We start from the raw sequence: 23,076 nt of genomic DNA on the forward strand, positions 1-23,076 counted from the left end.
GCAGGTGAGACAGAGGAAAACTGGGTGTTTTCCAAAAGAGCCCTCATTCATTTTCTTTTTCTGTCTTTTCAACCACTCCACCAGGAAGAGATCTGGCTTTCTTCTGAGAGCTGCCCCTTGTCCATTGCCATGTATAACTTCATAGAGGAAAAGCCAACGTTCTTGACAGCTGTCTGTGACAGGTGACTAACTCCACTTACATGTACCCTGGACACTCTGCAGCCTTCCCAATCATGTCAGGATACCCCACCTTGAGACAGCCTGTGTGGCTTCTGGGGCTGTCCCTGAGTAATCCCTTTCTTTCTGAGCACTCTTACCATGGGGAGATGCCAGAGTTTCCTGTAGTTCCTCAGACTAATGATGATAAGTATCATGACCTGATATTTTGTCATGTAGATATGGTAATAAAGGGTCCATTATATGTCCTGCACCTGCTGCAGGGGCATGAACTTTGAGTAGGGCGGGACTACTGGGGCAACTCAGTACTTTCTCAGAAGGCAGGCAGTGGTGTGGACACCAAGGTGAAAACGCTTACAGGACCTTGCCAATGGTCAGCTCCCTTTTGGCAGGTCTAGGTGGGTGGGTAGACTGAACAGGTGGTACAGGAGGATGGTGAACGAGGATATGAAGAGCTATGTGAAGATTTTTGTTTTGAGAATTGGCACAAAGAACTAGAGGGGGAGGTGGAGCATGGATCAGTGGTAGAGTGCTTGCCCAGCATGCAAAAGGTCCTAGTTCCATCTCCAGTACCACAAACAAACAAAACAAAGGACAAGAGCTACCCTAATATTCTCTCACTTCCATCAGTTTTTGTCAGAAACTACCCTTACTCCATAGATGGATACAGGTTAGAGTCCCCAGAGCCTGACTCAGCCAAGACAACAGCTATTTTGAGATGATGTTCACTGGGCTCTAGGAAAGGATCCCCAGATTCTTTTGCTGCAGCCTCATATGTTGAGGAGGACTTGGAGTTCTGTGATAGTTCAGAATCAGCCTCATGTTCTGAACAGGGTATCCAGCATAACCTCATTGTTCCCTAGCTCTCTAGCACCCACCTCTCCTGGCACCAGCCAATGACCCTCCTCATAGCCAAGTTGTGGCTCAAATGTCAGCCTATCATATCCTGCGTGCTGGGCTGGGCAGGAGCCTGCGGGCTGCTCCTTTTCTCTGTAGGGTCAGGCTACCCTCCCTGCCCACTCTTGGCAGTGGTGGTGCTGGCAGCTCCCACCCTCTCTCCAGATGGGACAATGGGGGAGGTAACTTCAGTCTGCCAGCAGGGTGGCCCTGACCCTGGAGCCCCAGGGCTGGAGGGACTCCCCAAGGCTGTACAGGGCTGCTGTGGGTGTGGCTAGCTATGCTAGGAGAGGGACATTCCATGTGAATGTCTGTATGTCTGTGTGTGGTCTACATGTGTGCCTCTGTCTGTCAAGTTCCCAGAGTATGGGGAGAGGTAGACCCTAGTGCTAGAGACTGCCCAAGTCCTTGGGAGTCAGACATGATGGACTCTCTTATAAGGGAATAGGAACTCAGATGTTGAGGACTGGAAGTCCTACTCAGCAAAACATGTTCTCAGCACCCTAAGAAGGGACCCCCCAAGGCTTCTTTGTTAGATGAGCTGCTGCCCTAGATCTGGCAGAAGAGAGAAGGGAAAATCTGCATTGGAACTCCACTTCGGTCTAGCTTGGCTTAGATGGGCACTTACCTATGGCAGGGCCATTGTCTATAGCCCCAGCCCCTAGAAAGTTGGAATGGTAGGGCAAATCTTTTCTGCCAGTATGAGGCTGGCCTGGGTGTCAAGTGGACCCTATTCCCCTTTCCTTCCTGCTTACACCTACTCTCTCCTTCCTCAGCTTCTCTGGACCCCAGTCTTCCGTGAGGCCTGAAAAGGATGCTGGGTAGTTCCCCTTGGTGCCTATAGTGGGGGATTGGCTTGGCTCTGCTCTGCCTGAGGGTGGTGAGACCTCCCAAGCACTGCCTGGGCACAGACCTCCCAGGCTCCCACCAGACAGCTCTGGCTGCTGTACAGCAGTGAGGCTGGGACCAATTACATAGTCCTGTAGGGCTTGGGCCCTCCCACTCCCAAAGGGTGGGGTGGGGTCCCTGTCTGAGGGCAACAGAGCTCCAGGTGGATGAGTCTTTTTTGCAGCTAGCCTTCCAGTTCAGACCTTTCTTCTGACATACCACTCTCGGCTCCAAACCTTGCTGGCCTCCCAGTCTCTGGTGGCTGGAGCTGGGGGAATATGAAGCTAGGACCAACCTTTACTTCTCTCCTGGAGTCAGAGCCTTTGGCAGAGTCTGATGCCTTAGGACAGACAGGGATAGGTCTGGTTTAGATGAGCTAGGCCCTAGCCTAAAAGATCCTTCAGCTTTTGTGTATGAGTGGATAGAAGTAGTTTCAAATGTTGGGTTCTTCGTAAAGTTCACAGGTTCAGTTCCCAATCATATGGAGCCAGAGTCCCACTCAGAGCATGGTAGGAGTGGGAGTGTTGGAATGAGTGGTTGTTGGGCTAGTGGAGGGGCATCAGTGTTAGCTGTTTTAGATAAAGAATGATGCTCACCAGGTGGTATTGGCACACACCTTTAACCCTAGCACTCGGGAGACATAGGCAGGCAGATCTCTGTGACTTTGAGGACAGTTTGGTCCTCGGAGTGTTCCAGGACAGCCAAGGCAACATAGAGAAACCTTGTCTCAAAAAAAAAAAAAAAAAAAAAAAGCAAGCAAGCCAACAAGTAAACAAACAAAAAGAATGGTGGTCAGGGTGTTGTGTAGAGATGGCTTGGCTCTCATCCACTCTGTGCCCTTTGGTCAGCAGGACTGGGTGGAAACAGTAGGGATGGAGAAACAAATGCAACTTATTACTGCAAGGTCACCATGGATAATGGCAGACCAGAGTGCTATGGACATATGAGAGTAAGCCACATGCAACAGAGTGGCTTCCATGGGTGGGCCAGGGATCAGACATGTTTTGAAGGATGTTCCAGAGTTTTCAGTTATTATACTGTGGTGGGCATGTGGGTGCTCAGGGTGTTATCACAGGCATTGTCCACTTTTTAGGGTCACTAGATGAGAGCTGTCAGGAGAGCTGTATGAGAGAAGGCTGGGGCTGCTGTGCAACATTTTGGAGTGTTCTGGTTCAGGGTGGCTGCGTGGCCAACTTGTGTCCTCCAATGTAGCCGCCTACTATGTATGGGCCTCTGAGCAGCACTGCAGGGGCTCCATGGGAACCTGGCTGGGGAGCCCGGCTACTCATGGGTTTCCGTGGCGACAACAGGGCGGAGCCAGGAAACAGCCGCTCAGGAAGGAAGGCTGGCCTTCAGGCCAGAAAGAACCCACTGGGCTGAGGAGGCGCCAGACATTCTGTCCAGTTTCCCCAACCCCTGCTGGCCGGTGCTCTCGCCCATTCCGTTGGCCTCACCCTCGCCCCGCCCCCACACTTCAGAACTGCGGGTCTTTACATAAATAGTTACTTTTATTCTCAGCTCGGTGCATGACCTGGGTCTGTGGATGTTGCTGTCTCTGTTCTCATGAGTGGTCCTTTGCCTTTAAGGTGGGCTAATTGCAGGCATACTCGCGTCTCTTAGGCTTCTGGGAGGTAGTACCCATTCTGAATGCCCTGCCATGTTGGGCTGGAGATAAAGGGAGACTAGGGCAGAGAAAGAATACATCCATCTCCTCTTCCTCCCTCCCCATTCTTCTCCCTCTCTTCTAGTAATTTTTCTTCTTTTTTAAAAATGTTGCTAACTGGGCCAGGCACAGTGGCCCACACCTTAAATCCCAGCACTTGAGAGGCAGAGGCAGGTGGATCTCTGTGAGTTTAAGGCCTGCAATGAGTTCCAGGACAGCCAGGACTGTGTAGAGAGACCCTGTCTCAAAAACAAACAGATGAACAAACAAACAAAAATGTTGCTAACTAAGGTGTCCCTGGAACTCTCTATGTAGTTCAGGCTGGCTTCTGTTTTCTGAGTTTTGAAATTGTACGTGTAGTAATCACACCCAGCTTTGCATGCTTTCTCCCTTCCTTCCTTCCTTCTCTCCTCTCTTCTCCTCTCCTCTCTTTTCTTTTCTTCTTCTTCTTCTTCTTCTTCTTCTTCTTCTTCTTCTTCTTCTTCTTCTTCTCTCTCTCTCTCTCTCTCTCTCTCTCTCTCTCTCTCTCTCTCCCTTCTTTTCCTGGCTGGTGACAAATGGCTTTGGTGGGGAACCAGCTGGCTGTTTAGAGACTTCCACTATCATTCGCTCAGAGACAGAATTCATTTTTTTTTTTAACTGAACTGCCTGCTGGCACTAGACTGTCTTCTGAGGTAGGAAACTGGAAAAGAACAAACAGCCCCAATCCTTACTGTAAGATGTTTCCATTCTGGTGTGGAAAGGCTAAAAATCAATAAATCCACAAATAAGCCCATATAGGAAGTACTAGGTATGAGAAGGGGCTATGTCAGTATCTACATCCTGTTTTTTCATGAGTGGATTTTGAGCCCACACTGAAATAAACATGTGAAGAAACCATACAAAGAGCATGCTACACAGATGGGGAACTATTTTAAAGTCACTGGGGGTGGGGGGAGCAGGTGTATGGAAGGGCCGGGGTGAAGTATGAGGATTGAAGATCAAGAGGCCCAGTGGAGCCTGGAAGGATCTTGCTTTTTCCTCTGAATGAGACTTGAGAAGAGTTTTCAGTGACTTGGCATCCCACAGGCTCAGCACAGCTTTGCTCCTGCAGGGGCTTAGCTATGGTTGACTTTGTTCAGGCTGATCTCTGTAGGATGGCAGGCAAGCAGGCAGGCTGCCTTAGAATTCCACAGGTTTGCTGCCTCTGAGTCAGACCTCCATGCTTCATCCATTGCCTCTGACCCTGCGGCTGCCTGGGGTTCCTTAGGGTAGGAGGGTGGAGTGGCCGCCAGGCTGGCGGGCTGGCAGGGCAGGGGGGCGGCATTTCTGGGAATTGTGTGGGGGAAGCACATTCACATTGTTAGAGCAAGCCTGCAGCTAGGGCCTCACTGGCCTCTGGGGGATGCCTCCTGCCTCCCTAGCCCTGCCTCTGGTGGTGGGGGTGGGGGTGGGGCAAAGCTGGACCCTAGCCAGGCTGTGGGCTGTCAGGGGACTTTCCAAACAGACATTTCCATGAGCCCATGGCTCTTCCCATTCTGTAGACTAGGATACTGAGGCTCAGAGAGCTGGCATCTACACAAAGCCAATATCCATATGTCCAGCCTCCACTTTCTACCCCCAAATGACCAGAGACTCTTATCTGTCACTGGTCACTGCCCTGTCTGATCACAGAAGCCAGTGTCCACGGAAGGCCTGAGGTGGGACTGGCTATGGATATAGAGCCACGAAGCCCTATGGTGGAGACCTGCAAGCCACAAAATGGGCTGGAGGACCTGAGAACTTGGTGTAGAGGAGGGACTACCATATGGAGGCAGGAGCAGGACCTCCTGGGGCTTAGGATGCCTCCCGGTCTGTGATGATGGGGAAAGAAGGGGCTCCGTGTGAGCTTGGCAGTGTGAGTCTTCCCACCCACCACCGCCCTGCCTTGGCCAGAGGGGAAGCATTCAGGCCACCACTGGGGTCAGGGCCAGCTCTGGGCAGACTGGGATGGGGGGTAGGGATCACAAATAGAAAAATAAATGGCTTGAGTTTCCGCTGTTTCCTGAACTGAGGAAGGGGGAAGGGCAGGCTTTGGGCCAAAGGTGCAGTTGGCCTGGTGGGGCAGACCCTGGGGATGTCCCATGATCCCACCTCATTAGGGTATTGTCTGCCCTTTTCAGACCTTCAGGCTGGGATATCTCCATCCCAGGGACCCTAGGATAGGGCTGTGTTGCTCATTGAGAGCTCCTGAGGTTGGAGATCCACTAAGGAAGGGACAGGCTATTAAAGAAAATTGGGTGTACCCCAGGAAGGTTGGGTGCAAAAGCCAAACGGTGACCTGTGAAGGAGCCTCATCTGGGTGTTCTGGGGGCGTGGGGAAGCCCCCAGTGATAGATAGGATGGAAAGGTAGGCAAGGCTATCTCCTAGAAGCAGGCAAGTGTATCCCTCTCCATCACCTTCAGAGGGCTAGGGTAGAGGACAACACCATGTTGGAATGAACACCTGGTGATGTCCAGATGGTGTTTGGTGGAGAGGTTCACTGAAGATAAAACTCCCAAAGTAAGCAAGGTGTGTGGCTGGGAGTGGGGGGTGGGGGGTAGGGAAGGTTCTGATGTGGGAGTGACTTCTCTGAGCAAGAGCCGGAGGTTGGATTTGGAGCTCCTGCAGGGTCTGGGATTAGGGCTTTGGTTTGTTTGTTTTTTTGTCATGTAGCCCAGGCTGCCCTCAAACTGGAGCCGTATCTGAAGATGACTTTGAATTTCTGATCTTCCTGCCTCTGCCTCCCAGGCAGGTACCTGTGATACCTGGTTTTATGCAGTACTTCTGATCGAATCCAAGGCTTCCTCTATGCTAAGCAAACACTACCAACTGAGCTAAGCCCCAGCTCAGCGAATGAGGTTTTCTAAGGCTGGGATGTGGAAATATCTGGCTGGTCAGTGCCAGCCCCACAAGTGAGGACCCCTCAGGAATGAACACATCTTTTATCTGGCTTTTTTTGTTATCATAGCTCCCCTGCTGGTGATCTACTGAACTTTCCTCTGGAAGGAGCCACTGCCCGAGCAGGTTTGTGGGTTGCTCCTGCCACCTACAGGCTGCTGTTGCTCATCACTGGGACCACGACTCCACCGTTGACAGCCTCTTCAACCAAACAGCATGGTTGAAGGTCAGGTGGCTCCTTTACTGCCTGCGCTGTACCAACTCAATGCTCAAACACAGGGTTCCCTCTCCCAGATCTTGTTTGGTTGGGTTTGGCTTAGAGCAAGGGCCCAGACGCCAGTAAAAGGCAGAATCAGAGTTGGTATGGAAGCTGGAGAGCTGTGTTCATCCATCACTGCACCCCTGGAAAAGCTTTGTTACCTACAAGAAATTCCGTACTTTTTCCTTATGGTGAAGATGTCATAACTGATTAAATGGGCAGCCCAGGCCATGTGTAAATTCCATTTGCACCCTGGCCTCGTGGTGCAAACTGTGGGTACAACAATTCAGATAACTGTCTTCTGGCACCAGCGCACCTGCCACCATCTGCTGCACAGAAGAGGAGCCGAGTACCTCTTTTCCTTCCCTGGGCATGGCTATGATGTTTCTGAGGCACTGCCGCGGTACCTAATTGCCTTGCCTTGTTCTCAGTGTATAACGGGAATCGGATGATCCTGATCACTCTGTCATCCTCACTTCACAGGCTGGGAGACTGAGGCATAGAGCAACGAGCAGAACCTGGGATTTTCACCTTGTTAGGTTGACTTCAGAGCCTGAATTCTTGCCCAAGAAGCCTTTTCAGAGTCCAGGGGCCATACCTCCCAGTGTGCGCTGCATCTGCGCAGAGGCAAGAATGACCCAAACCTGGCTTGGCAACGATGCAAGTGTGTCAAGTCCAGCCGGGTGTAGGGCTGAGATGAGAGGTCCCGACGCCTCGCCCCTTCTAGGAAGTGGAGGGGACCGGACTCGACCAGCGAAGGAGAAATGCACCGCCAGGACAAGCGGCTCAGATGGTACTCCTTCCCTCAAGTTCCACCCTCTCCCTGGCATTCCGGAGTGGGGGTGGGGGTGGGGGTCGGGGGTGGGTTGGATGCGTGTGAGGCGGTCGTTCCGCGGGGTACGGAGGAACTACCTTTTCCAGCGGGCCGCGCGCCACACGCCGCGCAGTCGTCTGGGAGTTGTGGTCCCGGGGGCGGAGACTTTTTTTTTTTTTTTTAATTGTGTTGCACGCGGCGGCCAAGCGGAGGTTTGTTCCGCGCATCTAGGCGGCGGCAGCCGAGGTCGGGCCGGGCGGCGCAACCGGCGCAACCCGCTGCCACCGAAGTGGTGATGGGCAAGGAGGAGGAGATTGCGCGGATCGCCCGGAGGCTGGACAAGATGGTGACCAGGAAGAGCGCGGTGAGGGGCGCGGGCCGCCAGGATCCTGGGGCCCCCGCTCCGCGGAGACCCGCTGAACCCACCCGCGGGGAGAATGACACTCAGACCAGTCGAGACCCCTGCCCCAGGCCCGCCCTCTACCTTGTCCTGAGACTGCCGCTTCGCACTGGACGCCAAGCTGACTTGAGAACTGCCCACTGCCCCATCGCCCATCGGTGGTCGCGGGCGTTCTTAGCCCAGCCGTTGTCTCCCATGTCTGCCCCCACCCTCCAGAACCAGGTTTCTCTAATAACCTCCACCCCCACCCCCGCTTAGTCAGGCCTCAGGCAGCAGCAAGTCGGTGTGGGTAGACAGTAGAGATTCCGAAATGAACCTGTGTCCTTGAGACCCTAGTAGACTGACTCTGTCCCTAGCCTTGCCCCGAGGCACTGTGGGCTTGGCATTCTAGCCTGCCTTTCGACCCTGGTCACTCGGGAGCATCCTTAGGGGATGATGGTACCTGCATCTTGTCTTCCGTGGGTGGGAAGGGACCAGGAGGTGGCCTTAAGGCTAAGTATGGCCCGCCCATCCGCGGCACCAATCCCAGGGCAGCCCAGATGGTGGCTGAGTTATGAGTCTGTACAGCCTCCCCAGGACTGTACTTGAAGTGGAGGGCTGCAGGACAGCTTTTGGAGATGAGCAGGATTGCCCTGGGTTCCTGTTGGTCAGGGTTGGAGGGATGGGGTCTAAGCCAGGAAGAGGGTTAGGTTCCCCTTCTCACCTAAAACAGCCCCACTGCGCAATCACCTAGGCTGCAGAGGCCTGCTGGTGCTTCTTTCCTCTAAGGGTATTAAATCCAAATGACAAACTTGGAACTTGGAGATGGGGTGGGAATCTATAGAGGCTTGGGAACTGGTAGAGACACAGACATGACTGTACAGTAGGAAACTGTACACTGTACAGTAGGAGAAGGGAAACGGCAGAAGTTCCAGGATGTTGCAGCAACCTGAGAGGCTCCTTGGAGCAGCTGGTGGTTTGTTTGGACCTTCAGGGTGGGAGTACAGAGCTGTTGGGGATGAGTGCCTCCGGCTCTAAGGATCAGGTCTTCTCTGGAAGTCACCTCACGGCTGATTGGTGTACAGTCCCAAGAACAGGATCTGCTTTAGGGCCATAATTAACCCAGAATGGAGGTCAGCCCCAGACCCTCCCACTGCCTCTAGTATGGAAGGTTTGAATGGCTGGGTGGGTTCTCTCTGCCTCTTTGTGGCATGCAAAGGCTCACGAGCTAATAGTGGCAACCTGGAGGAAAGCAAGCACAACAGTATTGGGTGTTGTAAGAGTCTGTCTCACTGTAGGAAGAGGTGCTTGAATAAAGCTTTGAATTGCTAGGAAGAAGAGCCATCTTAAGCAGAGTGATGTTTTTAAGATAGGAAGAGGAGGAACCTGCCTTCGAGATGCAGCCTTTCTATAGATACCGAAGAATAGAGCTAGGGCAGAGGAAGAAAATCAGGATTGTGTGTTAAAAAAATCCAGGAGAAGTGCTACACTGATGGATGGGCACTTTGAGGAGAGGCTGCCCTACTATCACAGCATAGATGGACTAAGGCTAAGGAACCTGAGTTATATCTCTGAGTGTTCTTCCATGTTGAGCAGGAACTGGGGCATTTTTTTTTTCTCTAGTAGTTTGCTCAGTGACCTGGTGTGGTTACCATGAGGTCTGGAGGTCACCACAGATACAGGGTGAGAAACCACCTGATCTTTGAGGAGAGCACTGTTAAGCTGTTTGCCTCTACTCCTGCCCTAGTGCAGGGGCAGTAAAAAGCCCCTGTTGTGATGTAGGACCACGTGTGCAGTGCTCTGGTCTTCTCAAGGTAGAGGAGTGGCTTCCTTTCTGACATGTAAATTGTCCCTTAAATGATCAGGAAGATGTGTGTTTGTCCATTAAGGTCCTTTATGAAGGTACTTTTTCCTTCCAGGAGGGAGCCATGGATTTGCTGCGGGAGCTGAAGGCCATGCCTGTTACATTACACCTGCTCCAGGTAAGCTCTTCTGGTCCTGGTCTAAAATGGTTCCAGAGACAGCAATTCCAAGAACATCTAGCAGGGCTCCTTATATTATTCCCACAAGGTTTAGCTGGCATAAACAACTGCTCTAAGGAGAGGGTTTCTGATTCTCTCTGGTGATCACTGAGGTGGGAGGGGGGTGCTCTGGGTTCCAAATGAGATCATAGCCACTGGGAGAGGTGTCTTTCTGTCCCTGCCCATTTCCCAACCCTTTTCTATGGGAGCCAAGAGTCTTTAGTGAGGATCTGCCTCTGGAGCAGGCTTCTACCACCTCTGACCCAGGACACTTGCCTTGCAGTCCACCCGTGTTGGGATGTCTGTCAATGCCCTACGGAAGCAGAGCTCGGACGAGGAGCTCATTGCACTGGCCAAGTCCCTCATCAAATCCTGGAAGAAGCTCTTGGGTGCGATCAGAATGTAAAGGGTGGCTCTTGTTGCTCAGCACAGCATAGAGTGCTGGATCTGTTGCTCTTACTCAGGCTATCTGGTTATGGGATACAAAAAACAGGCCAGAGAGTACCCATCGCTGGGCTGGAAGTGGATGAGGATGAAGGAAGATGGATGTCATCTGTTGTGGTAGGGAGGGGGTTAGCCGGGAGGCATGACCAATGAGACAAGGGTTATGCTGGGAAGGAGGTTTTCAAGCTTTGAGAGGTCAACAGAAAAGGAGGTCCAGGTCAGGATGCTCCAGCTGAAGAAGGAGGAGGTGGGGTCGTTACCTATGCAAAAGGTGAGCTAAGCAGACAGCAGCTGTTTGTGGGGACAGTGGACAAGTAGGCTGCAGAGATGCTCCTACTGATTAGGAAGGCAACCATTCCTGGGCTCTGTCTATACCTCTGTGAGACAACCTAGGATCTGTCCCTCCTTACAGTCACATGGCCATCAAGAGGCTAGCAGTGTAAGTTTGTCCTGGTCCCTAGTTCAGGTTTTGGGCAAGGCTCTGCCCATGTTTTCAGAAGGAGCCTTTTGTGAGGCATATGCTTGTTTTCTGGCCAGGTTCGACCTAAAGAGTCCCACAGCAGCTTGCTTGAGTGGGGCTTGAGGAGGGTGGGTCCTGAAAAGGCTGGTATGCTTTCTGGGGACTGGGAGGAAGGTCTGGTGGCCTCCTGGCACCTTGCTTGTCTAATGACTTTAAGCTGTAGGTATAATGGCCAGGTTGAGGCCAGGCTGGCACCTGGCTGCCTGCTCCTGACCAGTCTATACCATCTGTTTTCTGATAATGGCAGATGTTTCTGATGGCAAGACCAGGGATCAAGGGAGGGGCACACCTCTGCCCACATCGTCCTCAAAGGATGCCTCAGGGACTACGGATCTCAGGTAGCGTATCTGAAGGCAGGTATATACATTTCTGCCTCTTGCCTCAGTTTCCTCAGTGGGAAAAGAAGGCTGATGTCTATTTGCCTGGGCATTGCCCTGAGGGAGAGGCCCTCTCCAGGGCACCATTTATAAGTTATAAGCCTCGTGCTGAATACTGTCCCACTGCTCAGTTCCTTTCTTGCCCATCTAAGATGTCTGGCTGTGTCTGCCTGGCTGTCAGTGTCATTACTGAGACCTTCAGTAAGGAGGCGCTACCCATCAGGAGCAGGCCTGGCCCTAGGCCCCCTTGCCTGCTTCCTTAGACCTCTATGTTTTTGCTGCTCAGCAGGATTGGTGAATGGGTCCCTCATGCAAATGCTATCCGGAGCTATAGGTGGGCACAACTCATATCTCCACTTCAAGTGTTGTCACACCACTGCCTTAAAGATGGTCAGAGCAGACCTGTTACCATGGAGACTAGGGGCACTGCTAGTTACAGGCTATGGATGAGAAGCTGCTTTGATCAGATGGTAGCAGTGGCTAGAGGCTGGGCCCAGGCCACAACAGCCTATGCTCTGGACTCCAGACTAGCAGTCCTGATATGATGTTATGTCCTGAGGTCATTAGCACGCTTGTACAGTTGATTTTGCTCCAGAAAGCCACCTGACTCTGCCAATTTCCAGAGGAAAGGGCCTGGTGGGTATAGCATGACTGTTGGGTAAGTCTTTTACTGGACCCAGACCTGAGATCCTTGCCCAATTTCATTTCTGTTGTGTGGGGTAACCTGTGACATTAAGACTTGACTTTGGGTGACCCCCCACCTCATCTTTACTCCAGGCAACCAGAAGTATCTGCTTGGTTCTGCCATTAGCAGAGAGGCATTCACAGAATGGCCCATGTCCTGGGCTTCTTGGGAAGCAGACACTCTGGAGCTAGCAAGAATATCTCAGTCCGTTTTGACCAGGGAGCATTGCTTAGACACTGATTGTTGAAGAAGGATCTGACATCCACTTGAGGAGTGATCTGTGCTTCACTGTGGCCCTTCTAGCCAATGCCCTTCTCTGACAAGGAGGGTAGAGCACATAGGCATTCTAGGCTGAACTAAGGATGGATGTAGTCACTGGGACTAGCTGGGTGTTAGTCAGGATAGACCAAATGGGCTTTGGAGGTCAGCATAGTATCCACGTTTACTTTTCTGGGGACCACCCAGAGAGGGTACTGGGTAGCCTACCAGTGATGTCCAACAGCTACTGGAGAAGAATGACTTAGCTTAACAGGCTCAGTCTGAGCCCAGCAGGCTTTGTCTCTCTAGCTGCAAGAAGCCAGACCCACCTAGAACTTCATCCACTCCGAGGATCACCACATTTCCCCCAGTGCCCATCACCTGTGATGCTGTACGAAACAAATGCCGTGAAATGCTGACTTTGGCCCTGAAAACGGACCGTGAGTATTACCACCTTTGGATTTTGACACTTGTCCAGATTCACAGAGTGGCCTGGGCCTCTGCCTGCTTTAGAGGTTGCTGCCAGAGAGATGGCGCACAAAAAACTATCTTAGTTCTTTGAGACAGGGTTTCTCTGCGCAACAGCTCTGGCTGTCCTGGAACTTGCTTTGTAGACTAGGCCTCAAACTCACAGAGATCCACCTGCCTCTGCCTTCCAAGTGCTGGGATAAAAGGCATGTGCCATCAATGCCACATAGCTCTTCTCTTTAGCCCACTGTGACCTAGGGAGGAGGCTGGGGTTTTTGGGGTCACCAGAACACCCGTATCTTGGGAACTGTCTCTCAGGAATACAAGTGTCATATTTAGCTTCTAGGGCTCCATGCAAGCAGAGGCATGGCAGGTGGAAAAAGCCAGTGGGGGAAGCTAATGAGGGCTCCCTCTTGCAGATGATCACATGGCCGTCGGTGTAGACTGTGAGCATCTGTCAGCTCAGATTGAGGAGTATATCCTTTGTACAGTGGTCAGAGGCTTCTGGTAGAGTCTGTAGGTCACTGAGTTGTGCTTCTCCAGTAGCTGTTAGACACCACTGGTAGGTTATCCAGTGCTCTCTTGGGGTGGTCCCCTGACCTTTTCTGGGCCATGGATGGGTAAAAGGCTGTGACTACTTAATAGGTAGATCTGGGCTTCAGATAGGAATGGGTTTAGAGAAGGTACAACACTATAGCCCCTCAGTTCCCCCACAGGGCTTGAGTGGGTAGACTCATTCCATAACTCCAAGGAGAGGATGGAGCTCAGAAACCTCAGATGGGTCCTTAAATACCTTTACGCATCTTCCTGGATGTGGGAAATACAGACATGAAGTACAAGAACCGTGTGCGGAGCCGAATCTCCAACCTGAAAGATGCCAAGAACCCTGGCCTGCGGCGGAATGTGCTATGTGGTGCCATTACACCCCAGCAGATAGCTGTGATGACATCAGAGGTGAGCCCCACTGCAAGGGCTGGGGCAGGATGTTTCTGCAGAGCTGCAGACTGAACACTTGGCCCCTTTATCAGGAGATGGCCAGTGATGAGCTGAAGGAGATCCGCAAGGCCATGACCAAGGAGGCCATCCGTGAACATCAGATGGCCCGTACAGGTGGCACACAGACTGACCTGTTCACCTGCAGCAAGTGCAGGAAGAAGAACTGCACCTACACGCAGGTTGGGGTCCACTCTATCTTCCTTGGCTGGGACCTCAGGGCACACCCATCCTCTTCTTGGATACCACTCATGTCCCTATTTTTGCTGGTCTGGGGTTCTGCGGCAGGGCTAGGTGGCTTGGCCCTGCCCAGCATGGAAAGACAGGAGTGCAGTATTCTGTTTGGCAGTGGCTATGGGACCTTCAGACCTTGCTATGGAGGGGGAGGCTGAAGTATTCTGGGGAGACCATGTGTACTCCAAGAGATATTGGGTACTTGGGAAGAGGTGAGTGAAGTAAGATGGTCTCTCTGGTAGACTGTTCCAGGGCTTGTGGAAGCTGCCATCACCTGTAATAAGGCATGCATGAGGGCAGGGTAGCTCAGTCCTCACTACTTATAAGGACTGGCCCTGTGAGATAAGGTTTTCTCTTGGGTCTCCCAGATGGCCAGGGCCACTGGCATCTCTGCTGATCCTTTCACTATATAGACCCTCCTGTTGGGAATTCTGTACTTATCTGACATCCTGGACTCTACTGAGCCCAGTTGTTCAAGCCAATAGGCCTAGTTCTAAAAGGTTGAGGTCACTGGGAAATTTCAAATCATCAGTAGAGATCAGGGGGTATGAAACCAGTACTGTCCAGATTAGGGCAGCAAAATCAGGAATTCAGCCACCCACCCTACAGGTGCAGACCCGCAGCTCCGATGAGCCCATGACCACTTATGTTGTCTGCAACGAATGTGGGAACCGCTGGAAGGTAGGTGGGTGGGCCCAGAATGCTCACCTCCAGTCCTGTCTCAGCACATATTAGACCCGAAGTAGGAACCAGGGCCCATTATACCCAGCTAGTTTCCTGGGAGTCTCTGGGATGGAGCCCCATGCCTGTCCTATTTCTGCCCTAGGGGGTCATGTGGGGCCTTGGTCAGACATTTCCCTGCCTTCCTGCAGTTCTGCTGAACCCTTGTACTGATGTGTTGTAGTCCTGGCCATGGCCAGCATTGCCCCCTCCTGCAATGTTCTTGGTGGACACAGCTTCTCTGGAGATCCTCAGAAGGTGGCATGCCCTGTCCCAGCCTGCCTGCCTGGTGTGCACCCTTCTGCCCTTTGTCCCTCATTATTAAATGTATTCTTTTGCCTTCCTCTGGCCTTGCTCTTGGTGGGAGGTACATAGGCTTCAGCTGGGTCCTGTCCTCCCATCACCCTAGACATCTCTCCTCTCTGGGCTCAGAAAACACTTGAGCTAAGCTGTGGTAGGGTAATATAGGCAAGAGCATGTCTGTTTTTTAGAGAGATTACTTGTACATGTGATTCTAGGACATTGGTGGTACTGCTTATATGTGTGCCATCATGCTGGCTGTGTGGGCAGGTGGCATATGGAACTTGTTAGAACAGGACTTTGCCCAGTGTTCACCCATCCTCACCAGACATGGCAGCCCAAGGACCTGGTACCCTTTCAGGATGTTTTGCTCTGTCTTTCACTCTGCTCACCACATGGGAGAGGATGGTCTCTGGGATGAGGTCAATTCTAGCTTCAAATTGCTCAAACTCCCAGCAACTTGGAGAATCAAAGTAGTGGGTGCTTTGCTTTATTGGACCTGTAAGATGAAGATGACATTGTGCCATCAGCTTTGTCCCCACCAGGCTCTGGGAAGACATTTCACCAAGTATACAAGGGTTTGGGATCATCTCCAGTTACATCTCAAGCCTAAGAGTTGAGGCCAGTTCTGAGAGCCATACCTTGGGCAGGGCACATGGATGATCCTCTTCTCTAACCTCCTACTCTAATTGTGGGATAAACGGAAACTTGTTTTAAAAAGGTCAAGAATATGATATCATGTTTTTGGCATGTGGAAGAATACAGATGAATGTGAAAGCTTTCTTTTTTCTTTTGTACAATAAGGACATATTTCCAATTTTAAAGTTCATTAACATATAAAATATAAATGGGCTCTTCATTTGAGCCTGACTCTGAGGTCCCACATCTGGTTCTGAGGAATAAACAGTTCTGCTCCAAACCTGTTGGCATAGAGGCTGTTCTCTATGAGAACATCTCCTGGGCACATGACTGGGGGGTCTGAGGCACCATCTAGGAGACCCCCAGTTGGAGCAGGCTAGGGCAGAAAAGAACACTGCAGTTACCACTGAGACTGAGTCTACTTCCAGTCAAATGGGGCAGGGTTAGCCCCTAGTCTGCCCATAGAGTAGAATACGTGTGTGGCAAGCACCTAGGCCTCAGAGGAGGACTGTGGGGCCCCCTGGAGTAGCAGAGAACGGTAGGTGGGGGAGGTGAGGAAGCGAGGATAGGAGTCCCGGTGCATGAGGGTGTAGATCTGCAGCTGTGCATCATCAAACGTGTGTGGCGATGGCTCCTGCATCTTCCTATTGATGCCTTCTCGCACACGAGAGTCCAGGCTCACCTGTGTGGCAGGCACCAAGGTCAGGGGGTAGGGCGGTGCCCTTCCCAGGCCACCCCCACTTATCCCTGCATTTGGCGCACCTCCTTGGGGGACAGGATGGACACGTAGTCCTCATAGATAAGTCGCGCCTTCTCATCCACCACATGTTGGTTGGCCTCTGCTTTCAATTCCTCACAGGCCAGCCAGAAGAGCATGTTCTCTTCACTGTATTCTGTGCGCAGGAATGCCCGGAACACACTGCGGCCCGTGGGGCTATGCATCAACTTGTCAAAGGACTGTGCCCAGCTTTGTACTTCCTCAGGGCTTGGTGGAGTGCTGCAGGCATTAGGGCCGGACCATGTCAGACCTGAGACATGCACACAAGTACACATACATTCATGCATACACAATGGTGGCTGTACTCACCAAACTTCACAGCTGGGGAGGGGTTGCAGCTTGCTTTCCCGAGAAGCCTGCCAAGCTCGCTGCCGTTCTTGGTTCCTAGAGGCAAAGGAAAGTGGCACTACCTTATGTACTTGGGTTCTTTACACATCACTATGGCTACATGGATGCTTTGGCATGTGGGTGCCTAGCACCAGTAAGTCTGTTGCAAGGAAGCTCCTAGTGTGAGCCTTCCTCACATCCTCTTGTTCCCCCACTGAGGCCTCTTTCCTAGTCAGCACTTAGACTCCTCTGATTTCTGGTATCCCTCCCTCTCTTTGGACTGCTGGGTAGAACCATACTCTTCAGCCTAGTTCCAGCTCATTCCTCAGGCCACTGAAAAACCACACTTCAGGCTTAATATCAGCAATATGACTCATCGGCTAATGTAGGTTAGAGCCCCTCTAACGTGTCTGTACCTGGATCGTGAACCCTCCTGCTCCAAGGGAAACTTCTCCCTGTCAGTCTATGCTCAGCTGGCACAATGAATGTCTCATTGCCACAAGTGTGGAGACAATTCAGTTCCCACCGGGCCTGACTTCTCAGTAACAATACAGCTGAAGCTTCCAACAAGCCCTCCCTATTCACATTTCATTCCTTGAATCTTGCCTATATACAGGTCTTGATGGTTTCCTGTTCAATAGATCCCTCAGTCCATGTAGGGCCAGACTGCTGTAAGGTAGAGAAAACTTCTACCATCAAACACCCACAAACCTTAAGTACCTTTCTGCCCATGGCAGGCTGCTCCCTTATCCAAGTCTCTTCTCAAATGTGTCCCCTACTGCACAACATCAGGGGTCTGGGCAGCTCTCAGTGGTATAAACAGGTATATGGTGAGTGCATGGACACCATATGCATGGCACTTGCTTGGCTCTTGCATATAATATACCCCCAGCACACCAGGTTTAAGAGCCACACAAAGGGGCTGGAGAGATTGCTCAGTGTTTAAGAGCATTTGCTGATCTTCCATAGGACCTTGGTTTGGTTCTCAGGACCTTCATCACGTTGGCTCTCAACCATTTGTAACTCCAGTTCCAACACCTTCTGACCTCTTCAGGTACCAGATATACATGTGGCACACAGACATATTCAGGCAAAACACTCAGACACATAAAATTTAAGAGCCATATAAAGCCCCTCAGAGGATCTGGGCACTACTACCAGCCAATAAGGTCCAGCAGTCTCTGGACAGGGCGATGCTGTGGCAGGGGCACCTGCCTACAAATAGTTTCTTGGAAGACTCTGGAGGGTCTATGGAGGACTGAGTCTGAGCCCTAAAAGCCACCCCATTCCAGCCCTGTACCTCTCCTATGAGCTGCTCCCCAGGCCCACATACCTGTTTGGTGCCTCATTAACCATGTACCCCTGCCCAAATGCCGTGGGGTCTTCCCAGTGCAAGCTGCACCCTCAAGGTCCACATACCAGGAACAGCTGCAGCAGCAGCACCAGCATAAGCAGCAGGGATTGCGACTGGGGGGTCCTGAGGGAGCTGCATCATGGCTGGACATCGAGGGGGGCCTGTCCGCCTCCTCTGGTCCTGTGTGCTGAGGAAGAGTGAGCTGCCTCAACCTCCCCTCCAGAATTCACTGGACCCTGTGTCTCTGCCCACCTGCCCAACTGGCTGTGCCCCCAAGGTTATGCTATCTTGGGCTTCAGGAACCCAATTAGAGGTGGGAAGTGCCTACCTGTTTCTCAGCCTCATGTGGGGTGGGCATGGGTGGGTGGAGGGGGTCGCCCAGGTTCTGTGGTGCCAGCTCTGGACCGTCACTGCAGCCTGGGAGCCTGGTGGATATGAGAAGAGTGTTGGAGTTCTGACTGACCTGAGCCCACCTTGTAACCTCTGCACTAACCTCAGGGAGAGGTCCCTCAGAGGGAGCTTGGTCAGAGCTTTGCCTCAGCCTTCTACCCCAAGCCTGAGTGCTTACCCCATATAGAGGTGCCTGAGTCAATGGTGGGGCTACTGCAGTTGGGCCTCCCACAAAGGGCTCTAAGACACCCCCATCTGCTCAGTCCCTGAGAAGCCGGAAGCCTGGGTTCCTCTTTCTTGGCTTCCGGCTCCTGGCCCCTCCCAAGGGGACTGGAGCTACAAGCTGGTATGGAGGGGGTCAGATATTCTGACTACTCCCTCCCTCTAGGGAGGTGGGTAGAGACGATACCCAGATGACTGCAGAGGATAGGTCTGAAGCATTGAGTACTTGAGTGGGACTCAGAACAAGACTTCCTGAAAGTGAGGAATGGGAGGCAGGTTATGCACTGATGAGAGGTGTGTACTCAGGTAACAAGATTCTTTGGTTCTCAGCTGCCTCAGACACTCCCACTTCCACCCTGGTTTCCCTTTATCTCCCTAGGATGCAGAAACAGGGAGTGCTAGCTATGGAAGCTTGGTGTGGCAATGTGGGAGGATCAGTTGCTTAGCTGGAGCCTTGGGCTCTTCAATGGGTTTTCATATGTTTTATTATTCTTGATGTTTGGACCACACTTTCACAGGGGGTTCTAGGAACCTCTCAGGCCACTGAAAGCTGACTTCAAATGCCAGTGTCCCCAGGAAAAACAGAAGGAAAGCGTCCATCAGCACCTTGGCAGCAGTTTTGAATGCCCCCTTTCTCCCCAGCCTATGTTCCTTTCTGTCCTGGCAGAGGCCATCCAGACTTTAAGACCTCTGCTCTGTCCACCTTCCTCTCATCAGCCTGGAGCTCACATTACTTTCTCCATGAAATTCACCCTCCTTTAGCCCCTCATCCAGCAGAGGCCCTCTAATCCTGTTCTGCCTGAGCTCTGTACACTGAGGGCAGCCTCACCACCGGACTCGATTTCCGAGATGGTGGGTTCCCAAGTCTCCCAGCATGCAAACCAGGACACAGAAGTAGCTTGAGTTGTACTTCCCTGGAGTTGAGCTTCTAGAGAAAGGAAGGGGCGTGGTAACTAGAGGTCTCTAGGCTCTCCAGAGTTGTCCTCCTTCATACCCTCACCCTGCAGACCATCCCTCAGATGCTCCATCTCCAATCAGCTGACTGGACAGGGAACAGCCTGGGGTGTGGGGTCTGGATGCTGGGGTCCAGTGGGTGCAGAGACAGGTGCCTGCCCTTTTCCCCAGCTGCAGGCTCTGGTCCTGGCTCCTTGCAACCATCGGAGGTCAGTTGGGACCACCTATGTCGTCCAGGGTGCTCTTGACTATTGCCTCCCTTCTTTCTGGGGAAGGGGAACCCAGAGTCTGAATTAGGGTTTTCCTGCCCCACATCCGGATATTGGAGGGCCCCTTCCCTCCCCAAGCCTCCCAAGCGTTAGCCTCCCAAGTCAATACTGAGAGACCAGATGCAGCTAATCTGGTCTCTGGGGACAGAAGCTCCCTGGGGAACGGCTACCGTTTGCTCCATAGAAGAAAAAAGAACGTCCAAGCCCGCCCAGTCCAAACAAACGAACAAACAAACAACAACAACAACAACAAAAAAAAAAAAAAAAAAAAAAAAGAAAAAAGAAAAGAAAGAGAAAAAAAAAAGAAAATGGGACAATTCCAGAAAAAAAGTCATAACCTTTGGGAGGGGGGTAACAGGGGTTCTATCCCCCCTTCTATCCCACACTGTCATTGTCCTACCTGTACCTTCATGGCAGGCCAGACCTCTCTCACCACGGCGAACCCTGCTGCCCAAGCCCACCTGTGGGACGGTAGGCCCCCACCCAGTTCCTGCTTTCTGCTGGTGGGGTCATCTGGAGGGCTGGTCTCTTCTTCGAGGTCCCTCTCGCAGTATCTGACGCCCCCACCCCTTTCTTAGGGAATTCGCCATGGCGCCCCACTCACCAGCGACCTAAAGGCGGATGGGGGCGGGAGGGCCAGGTTCGGTCTGGGCCCCACCCTGGCTGCCGAAGGGGCGTGCTCTAAAGCAGCAGGGACTTAAGTCAGACGATGTACTCCTGGGTATTCGCGAGGTCGGAAGGCGCACAGAATCCCGCTCGGGTGGGGCCGGGGGGCGCAACATTCACCCCTAAGGCTCTCCGGGCCCGAGTGGCAAGAGGACCCAACTCCAAGGGTGGGTAAGGTGGTGGATCTGGTGTCTTGTCTGGCCCCTCCCCACTAGGCTAGCGGGCGGGAGACACGGAAACCTGGGTTCTTCCGGCCCCCACCTTTAGCAATTACTTCTCAAAGCTCTGCACTGAAGAAAAAGGGGAACCTTGTTGCGGCTTTCCCTCCCCCACGCGCAGGGAGTGGGCTCCCGTCCCACCGCGACCAAGGTCCACGTGGACCGGTCACTGAAGTCCGAGAACAGAGCCGGCATCTACATCGCCGGTGCCCGTCCGCGGTCCAGCACCGCACTCACCGCCGAGTCCCCGAGTCACACCACCCGCGCGCTCCGAAGTCCTGCTGGTCGCCGGGGAGGGGGCGCAGGCGCAGTGCGCAGGCGCCTCCGCGGTACTTCCCCAAAGAGAGGGGCCGGGACTTCCTCGAGCCCCAGCGCCTGCTCGCCCGCAGTGCCCCGCCCCGCGCCCGCTCCCGCGCCCCACCCGCGCTGGCGTGTCGTCCCGCGGTAGCGTGGCATGGTGACCCTGACGGGTGACTCGTACAGACACAGTGGAATGAGCCGGCGCTACGTCTGGTTAGCTAGGTTTTCCCCGGCCTTTCCTTTATGTGGTAGTGCACTGAGGGGCACCAGAGCTGAGTCCTGTGTGCTCCTTGGCTTGTCTGGATAAGAAGAGGCCTTTGGGAAGGACTGGCCTGTGGTACTGCCCCGTCTGGCTGACCCCTTCGCATTTCTGAGTCTGGTCTGTAATGCGAGGTTAAAAGTCTGTCACTCTGCTGTGGAACTTTCCCAGAGAAAGGGAGGTTCAGGAACTGCAGCTTGGTGGGCACTGTGAATACAGGTTCTTATATCAAATTACCCTGAAAGTTTCTAGGACCTGGTTGAGTCCCTGTTGACCCCTCCAACTGCTCCAAGATAGCCTTTTCCACAAATGACCTTGCTCTTTGGCCAACTCTTCAGATTCCTTGTGTTTGGATGTAGATTTGAATTAGCTCATTATTCCACATCCCAGTGTCCAGGGACCCCAACCCTACTTTAGACTTGGTCTGTAGGGTGTATGTGGTTGCTTGGGCCGCGTGGTTCCTGCTCTTCTTAGCACTGGAACACAGCCTGACCAGTTCAGGTGTTGAGGTCTTGCTAACAAAAATGCTTTTCAATTGCACAGGTTATATAAGCTTACCACCCAAGTCAGAGATGCAAAACAAACACTTCACATGAGCTCTTCATGCAGTGGGGCAGAGGCAGACAGACTAACCTGGAGCTGAATGCAGTGGACTAGATGGGGAGACAGACAGAAAAGGGATGGGGTGAGATGTGAGGAGGGCAGGATGCTGCCATGATGCTCAGAGAGCCTGGATGAAGAGAGAACAGTAGTCTGAGTCTGAGTCTGAGACTACCAGGCTTCCTGTAATGCCATGTGGGGCTTGATGAATTGACCACAGAACCCTTTGGCTGCCAAAATGATGGATTCCAAAGCAAGATAGCGGCTAAGAAGCCCATCTGAACAGTAGTAATTGCTTCAGATAATAGTCCTGAGAGATGGACACTGTTCAGAACAGGGAGCCCAGTAGAAATGGGTCAATACCAGGTAAAGACCACAAAACAAAGCTGGTTCTGCAGTATTTGATAAGGGCAATGGTCTGTGGGTAGAAGTCAGTATGTTTCCCTTCAGTTCATTTTACATGCCTACTCACTTGTTCTCTACCACCTTACATCTGCCCTCCACTCAATTACCATCTTTCTTTAAGCACACACACACACACACACACACACACAAAATGCCTCTAAATCCAGGAACAAGACCAGGAGCACTGAGCAAGTGGTGCCAGTGGGGATAGAACTTTAACCCAAATACTCTTTTCCAGAGCAGGAACCCCCAGCTACACGCAAGCCCCACTTAATTGTGCATGTGCCACAGGCTTTGTATCCCTGTAGGATTTTCTTCAGACAAAGGGATCCTATGCCATCTTCCTTAGCCCTCTCTGTAAACCCAATCCCTCACTGATGTGGAGATCAAGTGGCACGCTTAAGCTGGTCTGACACTTGGTGTAGAGCTCTTGTGCCATCGTTGAGCAGGCCTTCTCAGGATGTTGGTCTTTGTTCTCAGCCCTCTGCTCTGAAGTGCTTATATGAATTACTCACTGTGTGGGACACTGCAGTGATCTTAGGTATCTCTGTAACCACCATAAAGAAATGCAGGGTCAGAAAAATGATGAAATAATGGTATGACTTTACTAAATAGATGAAGTTTTTCTAGGCACTTAACAAATCTCCAAGAAACAAATCCTGGGGTCTAGACAACAAGGAACTTGTCCAGAGGAACCCA

General features: G+C 52.3%; 3 protein-coding genes across 14 annotated transcripts in view; 2 read left to right on the plus strand and 1 right to left on the minus strand.

Moving 5' to 3' along the window:
* Positions 1–56: 56 nt before the first annotated feature.
* Tcea2 (transcription elongation factor A2) lies at positions 57–15,039 on the plus strand. 6 transcript variants are annotated; one of them, XM_076571447.1, is made up of 12 exons: positions 57–182; positions 6,595–6,750; positions 7,267–7,576; positions 9,896–9,958; positions 10,281–10,386; positions 11,209–11,299; positions 12,591–12,721; positions 13,169–13,225; positions 13,549–13,703; positions 13,778–13,924; positions 14,586–14,657; positions 14,803–15,039. In XM_076571447.1, exons 3-12 carry the CDS (start codon positions 7,574–7,576, stop codon positions 14,878–14,880), a joined length of 903 nt encoding a protein of 300 aa, XP_076427562.1. In that variant the 5' UTR covers positions 57–182; positions 6,595–6,750; positions 7,267–7,573; the 3' UTR covers positions 14,881–15,039. The 6 variants fall into 6 exon arrangements, with proteins under 6 accessions (XP_076427562.1, XP_076427560.1, XP_076427559.1 ...); XM_076571445.1 differs by lacking the exon at positions 57–182 and adding an exon at positions 7,829–7,961 and having other exon boundaries at positions 6,600–6,750; positions 12,576–12,721; XM_076571443.1 differs by lacking the exons at positions 57–182; positions 6,595–6,750 and adding an exon at positions 7,829–8,219 and having other exon boundaries at positions 6,827–7,576.
* Positions 15,040–15,470: 431 nt separating this feature from the next.
* On the minus strand, positions 15,471–21,160 carry Rgs19 (regulator of G protein signaling 19). 7 transcript variants are annotated; one of them, XM_006994581.4, is made up of 6 exons: positions 21,051–21,160; positions 18,423–18,519; positions 18,160–18,281; positions 16,723–16,797; positions 16,398–16,632; positions 15,471–16,317 (listed from the first exon to the last, which is right to left on the minus strand). In XM_006994581.4, exons 2-6 carry the CDS (start codon positions 18,450–18,452, stop codon positions 16,126–16,128), a joined length of 654 nt encoding a protein of 217 aa, XP_006994643.1. In that variant the 5' UTR covers positions 18,453–18,519; positions 21,051–21,160; the 3' UTR covers positions 15,471–16,125. The 7 variants fall into 7 exon arrangements, with proteins under 7 accessions (XP_006994643.1, XP_042132943.1, XP_042132944.1 ...); XM_042277009.2 differs by lacking the exon at positions 21,051–21,160 and adding an exon at positions 20,534–20,670; XM_042277010.2 differs by lacking the exon at positions 21,051–21,160 and adding an exon at positions 20,330–20,526.
* Positions 20,646–23,076, plus strand: part of Oprl1 (opioid related nociceptin receptor 1) — a 45,303-nt gene continuing 42,872 nt past the window's right edge. Inside the window, exon 1 of the mRNA XM_042276997.2 lies at positions 20,646–20,762. The gene's annotated coding sequence lies outside the window, so the exon portion shown is untranslated. The remainder of the gene's footprint in view (positions 20,763–23,076) is intronic.

The sequence above is a fragment of the Peromyscus maniculatus genome, chromosome 4 (genome assembly GCF_049852395.1).
Source record: "Peromyscus maniculatus bairdii isolate BWxNUB_F1_BW_parent chromosome 4, HU_Pman_BW_mat_3.1, whole genome shotgun sequence".
NCBI lineage: Eukaryota > Metazoa > Chordata > Mammalia > Rodentia > Cricetidae > Peromyscus > Peromyscus maniculatus.